The 21,165-nt window shown below is 62.4% G+C and overlaps 1 protein-coding gene across 8 annotated transcripts; it reads left to right on the top strand.

The window, feature by feature from the left end:
* The first annotated feature begins 2,187 nt into the window (after window positions 1-2,187).
* CDC42BPG (CDC42 binding protein kinase gamma) lies at window positions 2,188-20,914 on the top strand. Of its 8 annotated transcripts, XM_043451355.1 has the most exons (38): window positions 2,196-2,582; window positions 5,094-5,185; window positions 5,274-5,357; window positions 5,701-5,796; window positions 6,224-6,372; window positions 6,867-6,960; window positions 7,186-7,386; window positions 7,511-7,759; window positions 8,118-8,197; window positions 9,029-9,126; window positions 9,224-9,304; window positions 9,610-9,701; window positions 9,802-9,981; window positions 10,399-10,494; window positions 10,630-10,754; window positions 10,833-10,905; window positions 11,126-11,232; window positions 11,319-11,433; window positions 11,652-11,800; window positions 11,900-11,988; window positions 12,273-12,325; window positions 12,413-12,493; window positions 12,617-12,676; window positions 12,974-13,079; window positions 13,367-13,500; window positions 13,586-13,725; window positions 13,819-13,900; window positions 14,227-14,280; window positions 14,544-14,760; window positions 15,636-15,698; window positions 15,819-16,418; window positions 17,436-17,533; window positions 17,765-17,849; window positions 17,955-18,075; window positions 18,197-18,317; window positions 18,444-18,567; window positions 18,689-18,774; window positions 19,704-20,914. In XM_043451355.1, exons 1-38 carry the CDS (start codon window positions 2,423-2,425, stop codon window positions 19,758-19,760), a joined length of 4,692 nt encoding a protein of 1,563 aa, XP_043307290.1. In that variant the 5' UTR covers window positions 2,196-2,422; the 3' UTR covers window positions 19,761-20,914. The 8 variants fall into 8 exon arrangements, with proteins under 8 accessions (XP_043307286.1, XP_043307287.1, XP_043307284.1 ...); XM_043451351.1 differs by having other exon boundaries at window positions 2,188-2,582; window positions 12,416-12,493; window positions 18,444-18,774; XM_043451352.1 differs by having other exon boundaries at window positions 2,190-2,582; window positions 10,399-10,485; window positions 18,444-18,774.
* Window positions 20,915-21,165: the final 251 nt, after the last annotated feature.

The raw sequence follows: 21,165 nt of genomic DNA, 5'->3' as shown, positions 1-21,165 counted from the left end.
GAGGCAGTGACCAGAGTGTCGGAGATGGCAGAGGTCTCCTGTTCAGACTCCCTCCTCCGTGGAGTACCCACCTGCTGGTCCAGGGTCCTTGCTACACACAGGGTCAGAGAACAGATCTGCTGGGCAAAGTGGGCCCACGTGCCAAAGCTGTTTCTGACAGCAAGGGAGGACGCTGCTTGTTGAGGCCAGAAGAGGGGTTCAGACACAGAATGAGTCCTGAGGGGCATTCTGGCCTTACAGCTGCAAAGGAATGGGCAGGGTCAGACCCAACCCCCTTTCATGGACAAGGAAACTGAAGCTTGAAACAAGAATGTGACAAAAAAGCGAATACAGGACCAAATAGAATCACATACCTGATGGGTGGGGAGTCCCCAGTGCCAGTCCCTGCTCTGCCCCCGGGAAGACCCCAGCAGAACTCAGTTTTTGGTGTCAGGGGCTCAGTTTTTCCCTCTGCTGTACTGTGGGGATGGAGTCTGACATGCTGGGGGATGGACTTGTTTGAGAATTTGGCTTTCAGAGAGGCTAAAGGTCACAGAGGGAGTGAGCTAGACCCAGAGGCCTCACCTCACGCTGGCCCTAGAGTGCTGACCCCTGGGGCCATAGTGGGGGTGCAGGGATCAAGGTGTCCCAATGGGGCAGAGGAGGAACAGCCCATCTTCCACCAGGACCCTCGCCCTGTGTCTTCAGTTCAGTCGCTCAGTTGTGTCCGACTCTCTGCGACCCCATGGACTGCAGCACGCCAGGCTTCCCTGTCCATCACCAACTCCAGGAGCATACTCAAATTCATGTCCATCGAGTTGATGATGCCATCGTCCCCTTCTCCTCCCGCCTTCAATCTTCAAGACCAGCATCAGGTCTTACTCCTCAGGAAATGGAACTTGGTCCTGTCCTGAGCACCGGGCCCTCCTCTAGTCTCTGGCTCCCCCCTGTGGCTACAGAGGGTGAGAACCCTTCCCGGGAGCCCTTCCTCGGCCCTGGCCTTTAAGGAAGCCTAGCCTGCCTCAGGTGAGAGCCAGGAGTGCTCAACAAGGCCTCCGATCCTTGTCCCCTGCCCCCTCCCAGGAGACACAGAGGCAATGACAGCATCCCCAGATTTGGGTTTGAATCCTGGCTTCCCTTCCCCCACCTGACTGACTTGGGAGAGACAGACCATTGCACAGACCTTGGAGACCTTGGCCCTGCCTCAGGGCAGGTCTCTGAGCAGAGCAAATGGGAGACTGCGAAGGAAGCCCCCTGTGTGCTACCAGGGATGTTCAGTCCAGCTCCACAGACCTTCACAGAGCGGCTCCCTGCTCAACACGGACAAACCAAGGAGGCAGGCAAATCTCCAAAGAGATCTTTTAAAGGAAGAATTTGTTGTCTGAAGCCACTAAAATGCCCCACCCTTGATCCCTCCTCTTGGACAGCCCCATGTCCCCATGGCGTCTAGCCCAGCCCAGCTGGAGACAGCTGGGCAGAAGTCAGAAATATCCCTGGATAGTCCGACCCTCCCCTCTCCCACCTCCTCCGGCCCAGCCTCGACCTCTCCTTGGCCCTCGTCCTTACGTTCCAGGCGGGCCGCCCAAGCTTAAAAAGCCTATGGTGACATTACCAGGCCAGCCCCCTCCAGGATCTAGCTTCGGAGCTTCCTCACCCCTTGGTCCCTCAATTCACCTTCGTCCTTCCCAACCCTGTGCGTCATCTGCCACATGGGTGGAAGCATCCTTGCCTCACCTACCCGTCTCCCAGGTCGGCCGTAACGATGCAAACAAAATTTTGAAATCAGAAACTAGCCAGGGGGCTGAGGGGCGGGGGGTGTGCCAAGAGGCCGGCATCCCAGGGAGGGAGCGGACTACAACTCCCATCCGGCTTCGGGGCCGCAGGCGTCCCCAGCCCCTCTCCCCACGCTGAGAGGGCAGGCTCTCCGGAGAGGCTGCCCCTGCCCCAGGGGGCGAGGGGAGCTGCAGTGCCCTGGGCATCCCCCACCTAGGACAGGCGCCGGCGAGGGCCCCGGTGGGGCTGGGGCTGGGGCCGCGAGAGGACCCGGTTCCCGTCCGGGGTGCGATGGGACCCCACCCCCGCCCCTACCCCTCTCCTGGCTCCGCCCCGCCCAGGAGTTACTCTTCGGGGCCCGCCCCCCCACTTCCTGGCCGGGAGCTGGCCCCGCCCCCGCGCGCCTCCGCCCTCCCACCTTCACCTCCAGTCCCGTCTCCCATTGGCCGGGGCACACCTGCCCGTCCGTCGGGGGGCGGGGCGGAGGGTGGGGAGCGGCGTCCAGGTGAGGGCGCGCGGGCGGCAGCGGAGGACGGTGACAGCGGGGAGGGCGGGAGGGTGGGGGGAGGAGGACTCGCGGACCGACCCGCGCACTGATCGACGGACGGACCGACGGGCGGGCATGCGAGCGGCCCGACTCTAGCCCGGGCTCGGGGCTCCGGCCGCAGCCATGGAGCGGCGGCTGCGCGCGCTGGAGCGGCTGGCGCGGGGCGAGGCCGGCGGCGGCCCGGGGCTCGACGGCCTCCTGGATCTGCTGCTGGGGCTGCACCACGAGCTCAGCAGCGCCCCCCTGCGGCGGGAGCGCAATGTGGCGCAGTTCCTGAGCTGGGGTGAGTGGCCCGGGCCGGACCGTGGCGGGCGCGGGGGGTGGGTGGACAGAGGGACACCGCGCAGGGAGCCTCTGCCTCCGTGCTCCCCGCTCGCAGGCCCTCCTGTGAGGAGCCGCACTCCCTCAGGTTCCCCCACCCCATCCCACGGGAGCTGCATTGGCCCTGATAAGTGCCACCGAACCCCCATCCCCCGGCCCTCTCCTTCACCTGCGTTCTTCACCGTCATTCAGATTCACCCACACACTTAGTCCCACTCCCAGAACCTGGCACGTGGGCCCCACACACATCACACACACAGAAACTTGGTGCCAGGTTTCTCCAGACACATGTACACAGCACACGCTCATACAGTCACCTCGGGACCCGTGAGGACACATTCTCACATGGAGACCCTTGTGCATGGGACCCACTGACAAGTACGTCTTCTCTGGCTCCCACCTTCCACGGACACACTGAAACACTCACGGTCAGCTCCTGGAGGGACCCAGGGAGCCCTGCCGACCACCCCACCCACACTGGCTCTGATACACACTTGTCTATGTCCACTCACAGCTCCGTAGCATCCCCCACTCCCACCACACACACACACACACACACACACACACACACACACTTCCACTTACCCACACACAGGACCACCCAAGACCGGGCACAGTCACTGGCCTCAGACCCTTTGTGGGCAAGTGGCTGACCAGGCCTCCTGAGGGCTGTGCCCCAGGGCTGGGGAAGGGGGCCAGGCTGGAGGTGGGTCTGCACCCTTCCTGGGGTTGACTCACCTGAGTCACCAAGAGTGGCTGGCCCCGGATGACCCTGAAGCCAGTGCCGGCCCCCAGGGCTCTCTAGTTACACCTGGCTGGGCCACGGGGGAAGGCCACGGGGGCCTGGCTTGGAGGGTGGGGTGAGGTGAGTGTTTGCCCAGTGGGCGACTAGCATTCCTGGTATGCCTGAGCTCTGGGCAGGCGCGAAGCCCGGCCTGGCGCAGCTGGGGGCCTGTGAGACATGCCCCAGGCCTTCCTCTAGGCTGAGGGCGGTCAGAGGGCCCTCGGCTCTGCTGCCCGCCTCTCTCCCCGGGACTCCCGCATCTTGTGTGTGTGTGTCTGACTGTGTTGTCATCACCCCCATGATGCCCACGTGCTCCTCCCTGCCTGCCTCTGGCACCTCCGCCGTGGACCCCGCATGGGGGCCTGTCTGTTGACATCTCCTGAGGTAACTCGCAGGGCGGTGACTCACTCTGCTCCTGCCTCAACTTGTTCCTGCTCCTGCCCAGAGCCCCCATCCCTGCAGCATGGCGAGGGGACTGGGCAGCCTGTCCTGGGGGCCTGGGTCCTCCTGGCTCTGGGCCCCAGGCTTCAACTCCCGTCTGGTCAATGGGGTAGCTGCCCCCACCTCGGGTTCCCCCTTGGAGGCCTGCAGCTGCTCCTCCCCAGCTATACACACAGACCTAGGAAAGAGACAATTTATTTCGGTAATGAGGTTTCCACACCACCCCTGCTGCGGGGGTTCTGCTTGATAAACCTGTGGAGCAGCTCTCTGTCCCACCCACAGACCTGCCCAGCTGGCAGGGAGTGTACCTGCTGGCAGGGGGAAACTGAGGCAGGGAGCCCAGACTGTAGCGCGCTTGACCCCAGCTGCTCCCCCTCACCTCCCTAAGTCTCCAGGCCCCAATTTCCTCCCCCAGGCATGGGGCTCCTCCAGGCCTGGGAAGGGCCAGGGAGTGGCTGGAGATGTCCTTTCGGGGAGTGTCTGGGGCGGTAAGAAGGAGGTGCTTGGCCAGGTACAGGCCGCGTCCAGAGAGGGAGGCAGGGCTCAGAGTCATAGGGCTTCTCAGGCCTGGAGGAGATCCCGAGTGCTCACGCCCTCAGGTGCCAGCATCGGGTGCCAGAAAAGGTGTCTTGGCCCTGTTATTGAGTCTTGTGCGAACCCTCTCTGTGCCTCCGGACCAAGGAGGCCCCACTCGGGGAGCACAGAGCCTGCCCTCCCAGAGCCCCGCAGAACCGTGCCCTACCTGCCCTCCAGGGCAGCCCCAGGCCTCACTCCACCCAGGTACCTCTGTGCCTACGAGGGACCCACAGCTCCTTGGTGGCATAGAAGCCTCTCTGGGGACAAGGAATGTTGCCAGTCCAGTTTCCCAAGACAGGCTCTGGCCTGGTCCTGCTCAGGGGCCAAGGACTGCAGGCTGGGGGTGGGAATGGTATCCCCATCATTCCAGGGTGACCTGGCCCTCCAGGGTCAGCCCCCAGACAGGGGAGGACTACAAATCCCATCAGCCCCTGGGACAGATGCCACCTGGGAACCATGGATTCAGGGAGATCCAGGGGCCAGGTGGTCAGCAGAGCCAGCACGCAATCTTCCGTGCTTCCTGATCGTGGCTGAATGGGCTGCAGCTCCTGTCAACCCCTTGGCCAGAGGCCATCGCTGGGGAGGTCGTCCCTGCCCTGGCCTCGTGGGAGGGCAGGCGAGAGGGAGCCGGGCCTCCGCACAGGCTCTCTGAGCCCCACTCTGTGCCCTCAGTCGGTCCCTTCGTAGCAAAGGTGAAAGAGCTGCGGCTGCAGAGAGATGACTTTGAGATCTTGAAGGTGATCGGCCGAGGGGCCTTCGGGGAGGTGAGCAGATGTCCCTGGAGTCGGTGGGGGGAGGAAAAAGGTGTTTGCCCCCAGACCGGCGTGACCCCAGTGCTCTCTGTGGCCTCAGGTTGCTGTGGTGAGGCAGAGGGACAGTGGGCAGATTTTTGCCATGAAAATGCTGCACAAATGGGAGATGCTGAAGCGGGCTGAGGTCAGTGCTGGGTTCCGGGGGGACTTGGGGTCCCTGCAGAGGGGAGTCTACAGGCCTCTGAGACCTGCAGGGGAAGCGGCCAGGCATGGCTGCCAAACAGGCAGAGGATCCACCCCCAGCAGCGCGGGTTCCTCCCATCCCTTCCGCACAAGAAGCCTTTCTTAGTAAAAGCAGGGTTGTTCTATTTTTCTTATGATAACACCGAGGCTCAGGCTAACACAGGTGACCTTGATCCCCGTTCCTAGCCTTACTGAGTCTTCCTCCATCCCCTGAACTGGCAAGGTGGGGTTCGTGGGCTCTGATTCCAACCCCACCCACCCCATATTCCCCCAAACTGTTACAGACGGCCTGTTTCCGGGAGGAGCGGGATGTTCTGGTGAAGGGGGACAGCCGCTGGGTGACCGCTCTGCATTATGCTTTCCAAGATGAGGAGTATCTGGTGAGGATGCTCAGAAAGCTGGAGAGGGGGGTGGTGGTTGTTCACTCACTCAGTCGTGTACGACTCTTTGCGACCCTGTGGACTGCAGCACGCCAGGCTTCCCTGTCCTTCACTAGCTCCCGGGGTTTGCTCAGACTCATGTCCTTTGAGTCAGTGATGCCATCCCTGGGGACAAAGGAGAAGACCTTTGGGGGCCAGAAGCCTTGATTCAAGGAGAGAGAGACCCCTCCTCCTGGGTCTGAGAAGTTTCCACTCCCCACCAGCGCAGGCCTGGAGCCTCTCGCCTGAGCCTTGGCTGGGAGCTGGCCGCCCCAGAGCTGCTGAGAGACATGGCCCTGCCTTTCCAGAGCCCTGCGGGACCCCTGTGAGGTGTGTGGGAGACAGGTGCCCCCCATCTGATTCTTGCCCCCCACCCACCACTGTCTAGTACCTGGTGATGGATTACTACGCTGGAGGGGACCTCCTTACTCTGCTGAGCCGCTTTGAAGACCGCCTCCCGCCCGAGCTGGCGCAGTTCTACCTGGCTGAGATGGTGCTGGCCATCCACTCACTGCATCAGTTGGGCTACGTCCACAGGTGGGGTCCCCAAAGCCCCTGCTGTTTTTGCCAGCCCCTGTTGACACCTCTGGGGAAAGCTGAGCACATATATGCCAAATCCTGTGCTGGGTGCTTCGTATGCAGAGAACCTGTGACTCTTCCCACCCCAAACTTTGTGTCATGGGAGCTACCCTCATCCCATTTTATAGATGAGGAAGTCAGGGCTTAGCATAGGTAAGCACCCAACTTGCGGTGACTCAGCCACTCGGACACTGGGGGAGTCTAGCTCCTGTGTCCCCCACGGCACACTCAGCTGCCTCCAAGGGTCCTCTCCCCAACTTAACCACCGTCTTCCTTCCTGGGAGCCAGGAGGCCCGACCACCATCCTTCCCCCCTTCACACGCTGGCACATGCAGGAACACAAAGTGTGTGCATACACACGCTGGTGTGTGCACATGCACGCACTCACACACCCAGGAACGTGCCTAAATGCATATCCACACTCACAGCTTACTCTCCCTGCCCTCCCCCAGGGATGTCAAGCCAGACAATATCCTGCTGGACATGAACGGGCACATCCGCTTGGCCGACTTTGGCTCCTGCCTACGTCTCAACAACAGTGGCATGGTAAGAGCCCCGCCCCATGTGGGACAGAGGACACCTGGCTGGGAGAGCTCTGAGGGGAATGGGAGCCACCAGGCCTGGTGCGGGCGGCATGAGACTCCCAGGGGAAGGAAGGGCTAAGCCCAGGACCTAGGTGGGGGCACTGGGCCAGCCCAGCCCTAGGGAGTGGGGGAGCTGGGCCCAGATGCGAGGCTGTCTTTGTGGCGCCATCAATATCACCACCCACAGGTGGACTCATCGGTGGCAGTGGGGACACCGGACTACATCTCCCCTGAGATCCTGCAGGCCATGGAGGAGGGCAAGGGCCACTACGGCCCACAGTGCGACTGGTGGTCCCTGGGGGTCTGTGCCTACGAGCTGCTCTTCGGGGAGACGCCCTTCTATGCTGAATCTCTGGTGGAAACCTACGGCAAGATCATGAACCATGAGGTCTGGCTGCCAGGCCCTGGGATTCTGGGAGGGCCGCGGGACTCCTGAGGCTGTGAGGTTGGAGATGCCCTGGGTGGGGGTAGCATTCTGGACACTCACCTGCACCCATCCCCTGGGACCCCAGGACCACCTGCAGTTCCCCCCAGATGTGCCCGATGTGCCGGCCAGTGCCCGAGACCTGATCCGCCAGCTGCTGTGCCGCCAGGAGGACCGTCTGGGCCGCGGAGGGCTGGACGACTTCCGGAACCATCCCTTCTTTGAAGGCGTGGACTGGGAGAGGCTGGCAACCACCACTGCCCCCTACATCCCCGAGCTGCGCGGACCCATGGACACCTCCAACTTTGATGTGGACGATGACACCCTCAACCATCCAGTGAGTGGAGGGACCCACAGCAGCAGGACAACTGCCTGGAGTCTCAGTGTCTGCGGGACCCTCCCCTGCCCCGCAAAGTTCCCCAAAGCAATTGCTGGGCTGGGGATGGAGGCCCATGGGAGTTACGGTTCACCTGGGCTGGTTCATCTGCACTGAAGTGGGTTGTGCCAAGGGAAGGATCATTGACCACAAGTGTCATCCTGTCAACCAGACATCCTATAAGAAGACTCCCAGCAGCACCTGTGTGGCCAGAACCTCAAAGACTTGTGGGAGTTGTAGTCTTTTGAGGGCTCCTGGGTCTCAAGTCTCCACCTGGAGCTGTATTCTTACTCTGACTCTCCTTCCCCACTTTCTGCAGGGAACCCTGCCGCCACCCTCCCACGGGACTTTCTTAGGCCACCACCTGCCATTCGTGGGCTTCACTTACACCTCAGGCAGGTGAGTAGTCCTCACACACCTGGTGGGAAGCTGAGGGCTGCCTGGCCTGGAGAACACTGGGAGCACAGCTCATTAGGACCCCGGGAAAGTGACTGAATGACTCACCTGTATCCACATGAGACAGATGCTTGGGAAGTTTGCTCTGAGCCCCCAGTAGGACAACCCTTCATGTTCTCAAGTTCCTGGTGAGGCTATGACCCCTACCCTATGGGTTCTGCCCCAGTATTTATTCCTCATGGGACCCTTCATGACAGGCTGGGTGTTTAGTGGACTCAGAGCCAGAGATCTAGTACTGCTCCCCGAGCCTCACTTTGTACCTCTGTAAAATGGGTAGATGCTCCCAGCCCAGTTCTGCTTGTAGGGCTGGCCTGAGACTGTAGCGAGGCCCTGAGGGAGTGGGAACTGTGAAGTATAAGCAGATGCCTCTGACCTTTATTCATGAAGTGCTCCCTATGTCCTGGGCCCATATCACTGAGTCCTCTTGACAGCCCTTGCGAGAGCCCCTAGCATCACCTCCCTTTTCCTCTGGGGAAACTGAGACCCTGATATATTAGGTTATTGTTCAAGGTCACACAAACAATAAGGGTCTGTGGAACCAGCGCCCAGGGGACTCTGGAACCATTGTCCTGGCCGCCACCCGTGGTACCTGCCTGGGGCCTCCTAAGGGCAAGGTGTGGTCCCATCTGTCTCTCTCCCCAGCCCAAAGCCCAGACTTGGGTACAGAGCTGGTGCGCAGTGGGCGTTTCTTAGATGAATGAATGCTGGATGCTGAAGGATGGAGGAGGCTGGGGGGTGGTTCTCTGCCAATTTGTGTTGCCCTGCTCTCCCCAGTCCCGGCCCCGAGAGCAGCTCTGAGCAGTTGGCTCCCCTGGAGCGGAAGCTCCGCTGTCTGGAGCAGGAGAAGCTAGAGCTGAGCCGGAAGCTCCAAGGTATGGGTGCCATCAGGGCCAGGGCAGGGTGGGTCTGCCCCTGGGGCTGCTGCCGCAGGACGAGCTCCTCAACATTATGGGTGTCCCCACACTGCAGAGGCTCTGCAGTCCCCCTCGGACCATCGGGAGCTGGAGCAGCTGCGGAAGGAAGTGCAGACTCTGCAGGACAGGCTGTCAGGTACCCCGCCCCCAGCACCTCGTCTCTTCCCCTCCCCTCATCTTGGGGGCTGAGCTGGTTTCCCAGCACACCTGAGTCCACTGGGTTCCAGTCGTGTCCCTGGGTCTGTACGTGCTGTGTGATCTTAAGGAAATATCTTAAACTCTCTGACTCTGCATATAGAAAATGGACCAAGGAAATCCACGCCCACCCCCACCCCCCAACCCCTGCCCCTAACCAAGCTGGGGTAAGGGTTCCATGAGACACTGCAGGTAGAGCTCCTGGCTGAGGCTGTACGTGCAGGTCTCAGTGACAATTCCTGGCAGAGACGCTGGGGGACAGCAAGGCGGACGGGTGTCCGACTGGCAGCCCAGGCCAGGACAGTGACCTGCGGCAGGAGAGAGATCTGCTCCTCCAGGTGGGGTGTGGTGAGATGGGTGAGTGGCCCAGGGCTGGGTGCTAAGGAGGACCATGCCCTGACTTCTGGCTGGCCTTCCCCTCGCCCACCTGGACCCCAGGAGCTGGCTGAGGCTCAGGCGGGGCAGCAGTCACAGGCGCGGGAGCTTCGAGAGGCCAAGGGGCGGCAGGAGGAGCTGCTCCGGAAGCTGCAGGAGGCCCAGGAGAGAGAGGCAGCCATGGCCAGACAGACCCAAGCCCTGAACTCCCAGCTGGAGGAAGCCCGCGATGCCCAGAGCCAGGTGAGTGATGGGGTGGGTGGGGACAGCAATAGTGCCCTGCCCTCATGACACCTGGTGTGGCGGGAGGAAGCTTGGGGAGCGAGGTTTGAGCTGCTGGGAACACCAAATGCCTTGCACGCCCACTGAGGCTGGCTGAGGCCTAAGCAAGGGAGCAGGTGGGGTGGGCAAGGGTCCACCACTTCCACTCCTGCTGCAGCCAGCAAAGCCCGAGAATCTGGAACAAGGTCAAGAGTTAGGGTGGACAGGGACTTCCCTGGTGGTCTAGTGCTTATGACCACGCTTCCAATGCAGGGGGCACAGGTTCAATCCCTGGTCAGGGAATTAAGATCCCACATGCCGTGGGGAGCTGCCACACACAAAAAAAACAGAGTTGGGGTGGACAAGGTCAGCACTGGCTGACTCTGCACCCCATCCCAGCTGCAAGCTCAGGTGGCCGCCCTGAAGCGAGATGTGACTCAGCTCCAGAGACAGCGGGAACAAAGCCCGGAGAAGGCGTCTACCCAGGTCAAGGTGGTGAGGCCTTACCTTCTGCCCAGTGGCATTTCTCTTAGCCTGACCCCATTCAGGGTCTATCAGGGCCAGGCTCCAGGGGTAGGGTAGGTCACGGCGTCTTGGACCCCTGCCCTGACCCCTCTCTGCATCCTCTAGACCGTCCACACCACCTCTGAGACCAATGGCACGGGATCGCCTGAGGGTGGCGGGCCCCAGGAGACACAGCTGAAGCAGGAGGTGGCCGCGCTGCGTGCACAACTGGAGCAGGCCCGTGACCAGGGGTGAGCTGGGCAGCCGGGGCAGGGGACAGGGTGGGGGCCTGAGCCAGGGGGTCACCCAGTCCTCTTTCTCCCTTGCAGGCCGAGCGGCAAGGAGGAGGCGCTGTGCCGGCTGCAGGAGGAGAACCGGCGGCTGAGCCAAGAGCAGGAGCGGGTGAGTGGGGCAGACAGAGGGTCGGAGAGACCTGAAAGTGGCGGGACAGGTGGGGAGCCGGCTGGGCGGGTGAGCAGAGCTGTCAGGGACGTGGGCCAGATGGGGTGGGTGAGCCAGGCTGGACATGGGCAGGCTCAGGGCTGCTGGGGCCCCCGGGGGCTGATCCCTGCCCGCCTCCCACATGGCACGTCTGTGTCTCTTGAATCTCCTTCCCTCCCAGCTCATGGAAGAGCTGGAGCGGGAACAGCAGAGCAAGCAGAGGCTGGAAGGTGAGCGGCGGGAGACGGAGAGCAACTGGGAGGCCCAGATCGCTGACATCCTCACCTGGTGGGTGCCCGGGGCCTGGGGGCAGGGGCTGAGCCCGGGCAGCGCTGAGGGCATAGGCTCTGACCCTGAGCCCCCTTCCCGATCAGGGTGAATGATGAGAAGGTGTCAAGAGGCTACCTGCAGGCACTGGCCACCAAGATGGCTGAGGAACTGGAGTCCTTGCGGAACGTGGGCACCCAGACTCTCCCTTCCCGGCCGCTGGTGAGCCCCAGGGACACCCGGAGGGAGGGGTGCCGGGAGCCGCACTCCTCAGGTAGGGACACTGAGCTCATGGAAAGTCAGGGACTTGCCTGAGCTCCCGCTGGGCATGCAGCAGAGGTGGGGCTTTGAGCCTGGCCAGGTGGTGTGGTGGGAGGTGGGGGGCCTGGACGACAACCTGGCCCTGGGGGCATTGCACGTTGATGCCCCCTGGCCACCAGGACCACCAGTGGAAGGCACGGAGGCTGCAGAAGATGGAGGCGTCAGCCAGGCTGGAGCTGCAGTCAGCGCTGGAGGCCGAGATCCGGGCCAAGCAAGGCCTGCAGGAGCGGCTGACGCAGGCACAGGAGGCCCAGCTGCGGGCTGAGAGGTGAGGGCAGGGGCCGGTGCGGCGAGGGGCCCAGGACGCAGGTGGTGGCCTGTGGCAAGCCCTCAGGCCTGTGGTGAGCACCCATGTGGTTCTCCCCAGCCGTCTGCAGGAGGCCGAGAAGCGGCACCAGGCCTTGCAGCAGGAGCTGGCGGCGCTGCGGGAGGAGCTGCGGGCGCGTGGGCCGGCGGGTGAGTAGCCGTGCGCAAGCCTGTCTGTCCCGGAGCAAGACCTCCTCTCCAGGTCACCAGGGGGATCAGCCGGGCTGAGGAGACAAGACTCTGTTCCAGACTCTGCTGCCTAATCTGCTGTTAGCTAGTGCTCATTGAGCCCCCACTTTAGGCCACCACCCCCTCCTTCCCCGCCTGCAGTGAGGTGGAAACTGAGGCCCCCACCCTGGCCCCTGCTTTCTAAGGAACAAGTGTTAAGGGCGGGGGGCTCCCTGGTCCCCGTGACACATGCTCTCTGTTTGCAGACACCAAGCCTTCAAACTCCCTGATTCCCTTCCTGTCCTTCCGGAGCTCAGAGGTAAGAACGGGTGTGGGGCTGGCCAGGGAAGACCCCCCGGGAAGGACACAGGCGCGGCCTTGATGCTGCCCCTGTGCCGTTCCCCAGAAGGATTCCGCCAAAGATGCGGGCACCTCCGGAGAGGTGCCGGAGCTGAGGCCGGAGGGCCGCCGCAGCCTGCGACTGGGGGTGAGCATAGACTGGAGGCCCGAGGCGGGGTGGGGGGGGCTGGGCTGGGCGGGCTGGGCTGGGCTGGGCTGGGCCCCACCCTCCCCCTGTGCTCAGCTCACCTCTTTGCTCCCTCCCCTGCAGGCCGTGTTCCCCAGGACGCCTGCTGCCACCACACCCCCTGCAGAAAGTCCCCCTGCAAAGGTCAGTGCCCAGCGGGGCGGGGCGGGGGCACCAAGCCATTCTGCCAGGTTTATGAGCTCCCGCTTGGGGTTCCCCGTACCCCCCACCCCGTGCCGGCAGACCACGATGGGAATGGTGATGGTGGCACTGAGTTTTGAGCACGACCAGATCCCCTCGGAGCGCAGCGTTCACACTGCCACCTGGCTCATTCGGTGGTCTTGCCTGAACCTCGGGGTGGCCTGGGGGTCCAAGTGGGGGGCTTGGGGGCCTTGGGTTAAGGTCAGGAGTAATGGGTAATGGGCCTGTCCCCCTCGCCAGCCCGGCTCACACACGCTGCGTCCCCGGAGCTTCCCATCCCCCACCAAGTGTCTCCGCTGCACCTCACTGATGCTGGGCCTGGGCCGCCAGGGCCTAGGCTGTGACGGTGAGACCCTCAGCGCCCCCTGCTCACCGGCCTCCCCTGTGCCAGCCACAGCCCCCGGGTGTGGGGAAGGGGGAGCGGCCCCCATCCTGCTGCACCAGGCGCCCCCCCCCCGTCTCATCAACATTTCCCACTGCTGCTCAGTTTTCTTTTTCTTTTCTCCCTTCATGGGGAACTGGCGACGGCTCGGGACCGTGACAGCCTGAGGGGCGCTGGGCTGGGGCTGCCCGGGGTCCCCGCTCCCCGGCGGTCCCCCGCCCGCCTCACGCCGCCTCCTGCTTTCCCCACAGTCTGCGGCTACTTCTGTCACCCGACTTGTGCCCCACAGGCCCCCCCCTGCCCTGTGCCCCCTGACCTCCTCCACACAGCCCTGGGAGTGCACCCCGAAACGGGCACGGGCACCGCCTACGAGGGCTTCCTGTCGGTGAGCCGGCGCTGGGGGAGGGGCGGGCGGACAGGCAGGGGGCCGGGGCCTGGTGGGACCTTCGTGCCTGCCTGCCTTCCCCCAGGTGCCACGGCCCTCGGGTGTCCGGCGGGGCTGGCAGCGAGTGTTCGCCGCCCTCAGCGACTCGCGCCTGCTGCTCTTCGATGCCCCAGACCCGAAGCTCAGCCCAGCCAGCGGGGCCCTCCTGCAGGCTCTGGATCTGAGGTGGGTGCCAGGCTGTAGCTGGGGGCAGGGGCCAGGGGGTCGAGGGGGCGGCTGGGGCCGGCAGACCTCTGACCTGCTCTGTGAACCTCCCAGGGACCCCCAGTTCTCAGCCGCCCCTGTCCTGGCCCCTGATGTTATCCACGCCCAATCCAAGGACCTGCCTCGCATCTTTAGGGTGAGTTCAGGGATGGGATGGGCCAGACCTCTGTCTGCCTCTGTGCTGGGCCCACTCCAGCTGCTCTTCTCCATCGCCACGGCTGCCCCCTTCATCCTGCACCCCATGCCTCCATTCCTGTCTGTGTGGCTACACTTTGCCCTGCAGTGCAGAATTTTCCACACATGAAGCTGACTGTGCCCAGCCTTGTTTAGGGCCCTTTGGTGGCTCCCCATCGCCCTCAGGGTGCTCCTAACCGTAGCCTTGCAGCCCCACATTTCGGACCCTGCCGGCTCCCTGCCCCTCCCTGACTCTGAACACTCCTGGTTACTCCACTCGTCCCCCAGGCTCCAGCAGAAACGTCTCTTCCCCTGGGAGTTCGTCTCTCACGCTTAGCCTGGGTGAGCGGGCCCCACCCTGTGTTCCCGCGAGGCCCTGTCCTGCCCTCTCGGTGGCCCTGGTCCCAGGGCTCTGGAGTTGTCCCCGTGCTTGTGTGACCACCCCGCCTGGCTTATCACCTGCTGCCAGACAGCGCCTGACACTGCGCTGGGCAGGCCCAGCTGGTGCTACAGGGCATCAGCGATGGACAGAGGGACGGGAGGAAGGAGAGCTGGCTGCCGGCGCTCTGCCCTCCAGCCTGGGTTCCCCCCCAACCCACCCGTAGGTGACGGCCTCCCAGCTGACCGTGCCGCCCGCCACGTGCACCGTGCTGCTGCTGGCGGACAGCGAGGGCGAGCGGGAGCGCTGGCTGCAGGTGCTGGGCGAACTGCAGCGGCTGCTGCTGGACGCGCGGCCCCGGCCCCGGCCTGTGTACACCCTGAAGGAGGCCTACGACAACGGGCTGCCGCTGCTGCCCCACGCACTCTGCGCCGCCGTCGTTGGTGAGCCTCACGCGGAGGGGGCGCCGGCCTGCCGTGGTCACTCGGGCCACGGTCACTGCCCAGTCCCTGCAGCCCTGGGCTGTGGACCCTCTTGCACACGTGTCCTCCTCGCCACTCCTCTGGGCATGGCTGTGAGGGACCTGGGCTGGGGTGGGGCGCCTAGCTTCTGCCACTTTTTGTGCCTCCCTTTCTGCTTAAGAATCTCAAGTGAGTGTAAAGAGCCAAGGCTTTAGTAAGAGATAAAGGAGGTTCCCCTCCAGGCTCTCAGCAGCCGCCAGGTGACAGGGCAGCCTCACACTGTCCGCTGTGGGGCTTCTGCGTTCACCCGGAGCCTCGTGCACAGTGGGGCCTCTGCAGCAGACCACTGGGGAACAGAAGAGGCTCCCTGGCTGCCCCCGGCAGCTGGGGCTGGGGCTTCTCCCTGCCGTCACACAGGACGGAGCCACGGGAGACAGGCCCTGCGTCCTCCAAGTCCCCTGTGTCAGCCTGGAGCCAGGGGACAAGGGCATTTATTGAGCAGAGGTGGCTGTGAGCTTAATGCTCACCCTGCGATGCTTCATCTCTTTGCAGCCTCATAGCAGCTCTGTGAGAAAGGTACCATTATCAGCCCCATTTTACCAAGGCTGCGAGAGATGACGTGACTTACCCCCAGATCCCACAGCTCAGGGTGGGAGAGGCCTCTCATCCTGACTCCTGGCCCCGGGGCACTTCCCCATTAGCGCCAGCCTGGATTCGAGGACAGAAGGGTCCAGGGACGGTGGGACTGTCAGTGGGATTGTCCTCTCCAAGTCCTCGGCAGGGGCAGGCAGACTGCCCAATCTCCTACCTCTTTGGATGGGCCTTCTGACCCCTGACCCTCTCCCTCCCTCCACCAGACCAGGAACGCCTTGCTCTGGGCACCGAGGAAGGGCTGTTTGTGATCCATCTGCACAGTAACGGTACCCGCCGGGCGGGCCAGGGTGGGCGTGGGCGGGGTCAGCCCTCAGGGACAGAGGAGGCTGCGCCCCGGGTGCCCCTCACCCACCTGCTGGTGACACTCTCCCTTGCCAACCCCGCAGACATCTTCCAGGTGGGCGAGTGCCGGCGGGTGCAGCGGCTGGCCGTGAGCCCCGCTGCGGGCCTTCTGGTCGCACTGTGTGGCCGAGGCCCCAGCGTGCGCCTCTTTGCCCTGGCAGAGCTGGAGAACGTGGAGGCGGCTGGCGCCAAGATCCCCGAGTCTCGAGGCTGCCAGGCCCTGGCGGCCGGGCGCATCCTGCAGGCCCGCACCCCCGTGCTCTGCGTTGCGGTCAAGCGCCAGGTGCTCTGCTACCAGCTGGGCCCAGGCCCGGGGCCCTGGCAGCGCCGCATCCGTGAGCTGCAGGCACCAGCCCCTGTGCAGAGCCTGGGGCTGCTGGGCGATCGGCTGTGCGTGGGCGCGGCTGGCACCTTCGCCCTCTACCCGCTGCTCAACGAGGCAGCGCCCTTAGCGCTGGGGGCCGGTCTTGTGCCTGAGGAGCTGCCCCCATCCCGCGGGGGCCTGGGCGAGGCCCTGGGCGCCGTGGAGCTCAGCCTCAGTGAGTTCCTGCTGCTCTTCACCACCGCCGGGGTCTACGTGGACAGCGCCGGCCGCAAGTCTCGCATGCAAGAGCTGCTGTGGCCAGCAGCACCCACGGGCTGGGGTGAGGCCTGTGGAGGGGCAGGCTGGGTGGGGCCTGGTATCGGAGGAAGATAGGGTCCTGCCCAAATTCCTGAGCTTGGATTTGGAGACCAGTATGTGCCCTCCTGCCTGACACACCCTTGGTGGCTTGTACGGGATCTTCCTTCCTTCATCTTCCTCTTGCACGGGACCTTGCTTTCATTCAAGCTCTTCCCCTGCCTGAACTACTGTCCTTTTTGTAACAGGCCACCTCTTCAGTTTGCAAGTCCAGCCCCAGGGTCTAGAGCTAGTGGGCCCTCCATAAATGACCCCGGTGATTGCTGTCAGTTTCATTACCGCTTTTACACTCCTCCCCCCGCCCCCACATTGGTCCTTTGCTCCTTTTTGCTCCCCCACCTCCATTCAGATCTCTGCCCTGACTCCCAGCACCTTCTTATCACAATGACTGGTTTGGTACATGGGGGGCCTGCAGTGCTTCATCACATCCAGCACGCAGCCCAGGCAAGCATCCCCCAGGAGCTATCATGTTTGGAGGAATGAATGAGTGAACAGGGCAGCAGGGGAGACTCAAACGTCTACAGGTAGCTGATGTGTTGGGCTACAGGCTGGAAGAGAGGGACAATGCTCCTTTCACAGTCGCCCTTCTGGGGTGGGGCCTGTGGGTTGGGTGTAGCACAGACACTGTTGTGTAGGCTTTGGATCCAGACTGCCCGGGGCCAGTTCCCAGCTCTCACTCACCACAAAGAGAGACTTAGCTCTGGGGTTTCCGTCATCTGTAAGTTAGGGACGATAACATTACCTGCCTAGAGTTGTTTGAGAACTAAAGGAGGAAAAATACGCCACATGGTTACAGAGGGCCTGACATGGCTTAGAGTGAGTGCTCCCTGTTGGTTCTGTCTGACTTGCTGTGGAGCGTGGGTGGGGCAACCCAGAAGTTACAGCGCTGTGACAGTGCCCAGGGTGAGCCCTAGGATACAGCCCAGAGAGGTGCCTGACTTGCCTGGGGCCGCACGCAGAGTATCCCACCCTGGTTATGCAGGTTATGCAGCCCCCTACCTGACAGTGTTCAGCGAGAATGCCATCGACGTGTTCGATGTGAGGAGGGCAGAATGGGTCCAGACCGTGCCACTCAAGAAGGTGAGTGCGGGGACTTCCCTGATAGTCCAGTAGCTAAGACTCTGCGCTCCCAATGCAGGAAGCCTGGGTTCAATCCCTAGTCAGGGAACTAGATCCCACGCGCTGCAACTAAGATCCAATGCAGTGAAATAAATTGATTAAAATTTTAAAAGTGAGGCCTGACCAGGCCCCTGGGGCTGGACTGGGGTGCGGTTGGCTAACATGGTGTGACCTCCGTGCCTGCTGCCTCAGGTGCGACCCCTGAACCCAGAGGGCTCCCTGTTCCTCTTTGGTACCGAGAAGGTCCGCCTGACCTACCTCCGGAACCCGCTGGCAGGTGAGGGAGTGCGGGGCTGGGAGGAAGGGGTTGTGACCCTGAGCACCAGCTGACTGGGGCCGTGGCGCCTTGGGAGCACCGCCCAGCTCTCTGCTTCTCTGGCAGAGAAGGACGAGTTCGACATCCCCAACCTTACGGACAACAGCCGGCGCCAGCTCTTCCGCACCAAGAGCAAGCGACGCTTCTTCTTCCGCGTGTCGGAGGAGCTGCTGCAGCAGCAGCGCAGGTGCGCGTGCGCGTGTGGCGGGTGGGTGGGGCCTCCCGCTTTGGGGGCGGGGCGAACCCTAGCCTTCCTTCCTGGAGAGGTGTTACCTTTGCGGCTCACCTCCCTTCCCCCACCCCCGTAGGGAGATGCTGAAGGACCCTTTCGTGCGCTCCAAGCTCATCTCAACGCCCACCAACTTCAACCACCTGGTGCACGTGGGCCCTGCAGACGGGAGACCCAGCGCCAGGGACCTGCCCCCGGTGGTGAGTTATGAGTCCTCTGGAGCCGATCACCAGCCTCTCCTGACCTGGGTCCCCGGACCTCCGCACGTCCGGGCCATGTGCAGTTCGTGCGACCTGGTCCCAGCCCTTCGCGCTGTCCCCTCACAGGCTGCGGAAGAGAAGGCACGAGGTGCCCGCGGCTCTGGCCCGCAGCGGCCCCACAGCTTCTCCGAGGCCTCGCGGCGCCCAGCCTCCATGGGCAGTGACGGCCTCGCTAAAGACGCAGACCCCAGTAAGGACAGCCTCACCGCCTCCGCTACCTCTGCGTCCCTCCCCCATGTTGTCACCCCCTTTGGACGCTTCAAATCTGACCCTGGATTTTCGTCCCCTCGCTCATCCTGCTCCTGGAGCAGTGAAGAGGAAGCCTTGGACTTCTCTGTCCAGCGAATCTGTGTCCTGCCCCCAGGGATCTCTGAGCCCTGCGGTCTCCCTGATACAGGTGAGCCTCCCCCCTTCTGTCTTGTGCTGGGACCTGAGGCCAGAGAACAAGCTGAGGCTACCCCTGCCTTGGATGCTAAGAGATGCTGACTCCCCCTGTCTAGCCCCTTAGTGGGTCCCACCTGCCTGGAAGCAGGTCAGCCTAGGCCTGACTGTCTTGGCTCTGACTGTCTCAGCAGTGTGGCCCCAGGTGACATGCCCAGCCTCCCTGAGCTTGTCTCACCTGTAAAATGCAGTTATCGTTATGAGACCTGTGTCAGGGGAAGAATCCTGAGCACAGTGCCTGGCACAAAGGGAGAGCACCGCAGAAGGGGAGCTCTTGGAATTCTGAGCACAGGCCCAGCCCTCGGGCGAGAGGTCAGAGGAGGGAGCAGTCCACTCTGGCTGGGGACCCGGAAGATCTAAGGATTTGGGAAGTCATCCGCTCACCCTCCAGCCCTGTCTCCATCTGCCACCCCCATTGCAACCATAGCAGGTCACTCAAAGCCCTGCGACCGCCGTGTTCTCTCACACCTCCAGGCCCTTATCCCTGCCATCCCTGCTGCTCCTCTTGGAATGCCCTTTCCGGTCCTCCACCTGATTAAGGCTCAGGCCATGCTCAAGGCTCTGCACCAATATCACCTTCTCCAAAGACCACTTGGCTACCTGGTCAGGTGGTCACTGCCTCCCTGGGGCGGGTGCCATCTCTGACCCCCTCCTCCCTCCACCCTGTCCTTGTCCACCCTGCTGTGCTCTCGTTTTCCTCTGAGGTCCTTGATCGCGAGGGTCAAGTTTGTCTTCTGCCTGGAGTAAAGCCTATTTGTTGATTGAATGTAGAATGAGCGAATGAACAGATGGGTCCTGGGAAAGCCTCTGAGAGGGGCTGACCTGGTAAGAGAGGAGTCCTGCTTTTCTCTTTCAACCCTGACTTCCGTTTCTTTCCCCCTCCAGGTCTCAGAACGACCCCGGAGCCTCCCCCCAGCCCCTGAATCTGAGAGCTCCCCTTGACGTCCTCTGGCAGGGCCCAATTCCCTATCCCAGGACCCAGAGAGACATGAGGGAGCAAGGAGCTTGAGGAATGCCAAACTCCGGCTGGTCCGGGACATGTGGAAATTGGACTCAGGGAGGGTCTGGGCTGGGCATCCATGGCCTGGGTTTCCAGGCCCCTGCGGGCGGGATAGGGGTGGGGGTCTAACTCCCAGCCCTCATCCTGCCCTTCCCTCTGCTTGCAACCCCAACCTGTGCTAGCCACAAGGAATAGGATGGCCCCCTCCATTCTGGGGGCCCCTCTGCCCCATCATCCAGGGGTAATTGTGCCAAAGCTCTCATCTCCAGGGCCAAGCCCCAGGAGGCCTATGAGAGTCCGGATGAGGGACAGAGAAGGGCTGGACCCCTGGGAGCAAGTCGGGGTCTTGGCTGTGAACTAATGCCCAGCAAGGGCGAGTAGGGGCATATCCCAGTCTCCACTCAGGGGCAGGACAAGGAAGATAGACTCTGATCCAGAGTCCGAGGTAGAGAAGGAGAGAGGATGTCGGTGAAGGTAGTGAGAGGGTCAGGAGAGGAAAGGAAGTGCAATAGGAGAGGATAGTGATCGGAAGGAAGTGAGAGCCAGCCAGAGGAGAAGGCGAAGAAGAGAAGGATAAAGGAGGAGCAGTGGAGAAGAGAGAGGCCAGAGGAAAGGGCTGGAGGGAGTGGGAGCTGGGAGAGCACAGACCCAGGCCCCTTCGCTCTGCAGGGAGCCGGTGGGGGCCGGAAGAGGGAGGGGCCCCAAGAGCCAGCTAGCATCCATCAGCCATCTAATCCGTCCAGGAGGAAGCAAACCCCAGCCAGGGATGGGATGGTGGGTATTTATAAGGGCTACTTGGTGGGAGGTGGGCACCCTATGGGTCTCCAGGCACACTCTGGCCCTTCCCAGAAAGGGGACGGGTCCTTTTTCTCAAAGCTTCAACCACCTGTGTATTAGGGGATCATAGGAGTATTTTATTATTGATCACAGTCATTATTATTTTATTATAATACTATTTTTATTAAACGTCCCCCTATGGTTGAGTAGGGGGCAAAATAAGTATTTATCTTCTCAAATGCCATATGCCCGGGAGGGATCAACCCTGACGCTCTGTGAGGCAGTAAGAAACCAATAAAAACAGCTTTGTAAGCTGCTGGCCTGCCCGCCTGGATCTGTCTTCCTGGGGTTCAGAAAACAGAGGGATCAGGGAGGAGGGAGGGGATCAGGGACAATTAAAGACCAGGTTGTCTTCCTGTGTCTTCACAAATCAGATGATGTTCACATGGGGGGGAAATGAGAGTTTGAAAGTGAAGGGACAGGGACTTCCCTGGTGGCCTCATGGCTAAGACTGTGAACTCCCAATGCAGGGGACCTGGATTCTATCCCTGGTCAGGGAACTAGACCCCA

Source organism: Cervus canadensis, chromosome 29, assembly GCF_019320065.1.
Source record: "Cervus canadensis isolate Bull #8, Minnesota chromosome 29, ASM1932006v1, whole genome shotgun sequence".
Taxonomy (NCBI): Eukaryota; Metazoa; Chordata; class Mammalia; order Artiodactyla; family Cervidae; genus Cervus; species Cervus canadensis.
The sequence above is the reverse complement of the archived record's forward strand: the minus strand, read 5'-3'. Positions and strand labels throughout refer to the sequence as shown.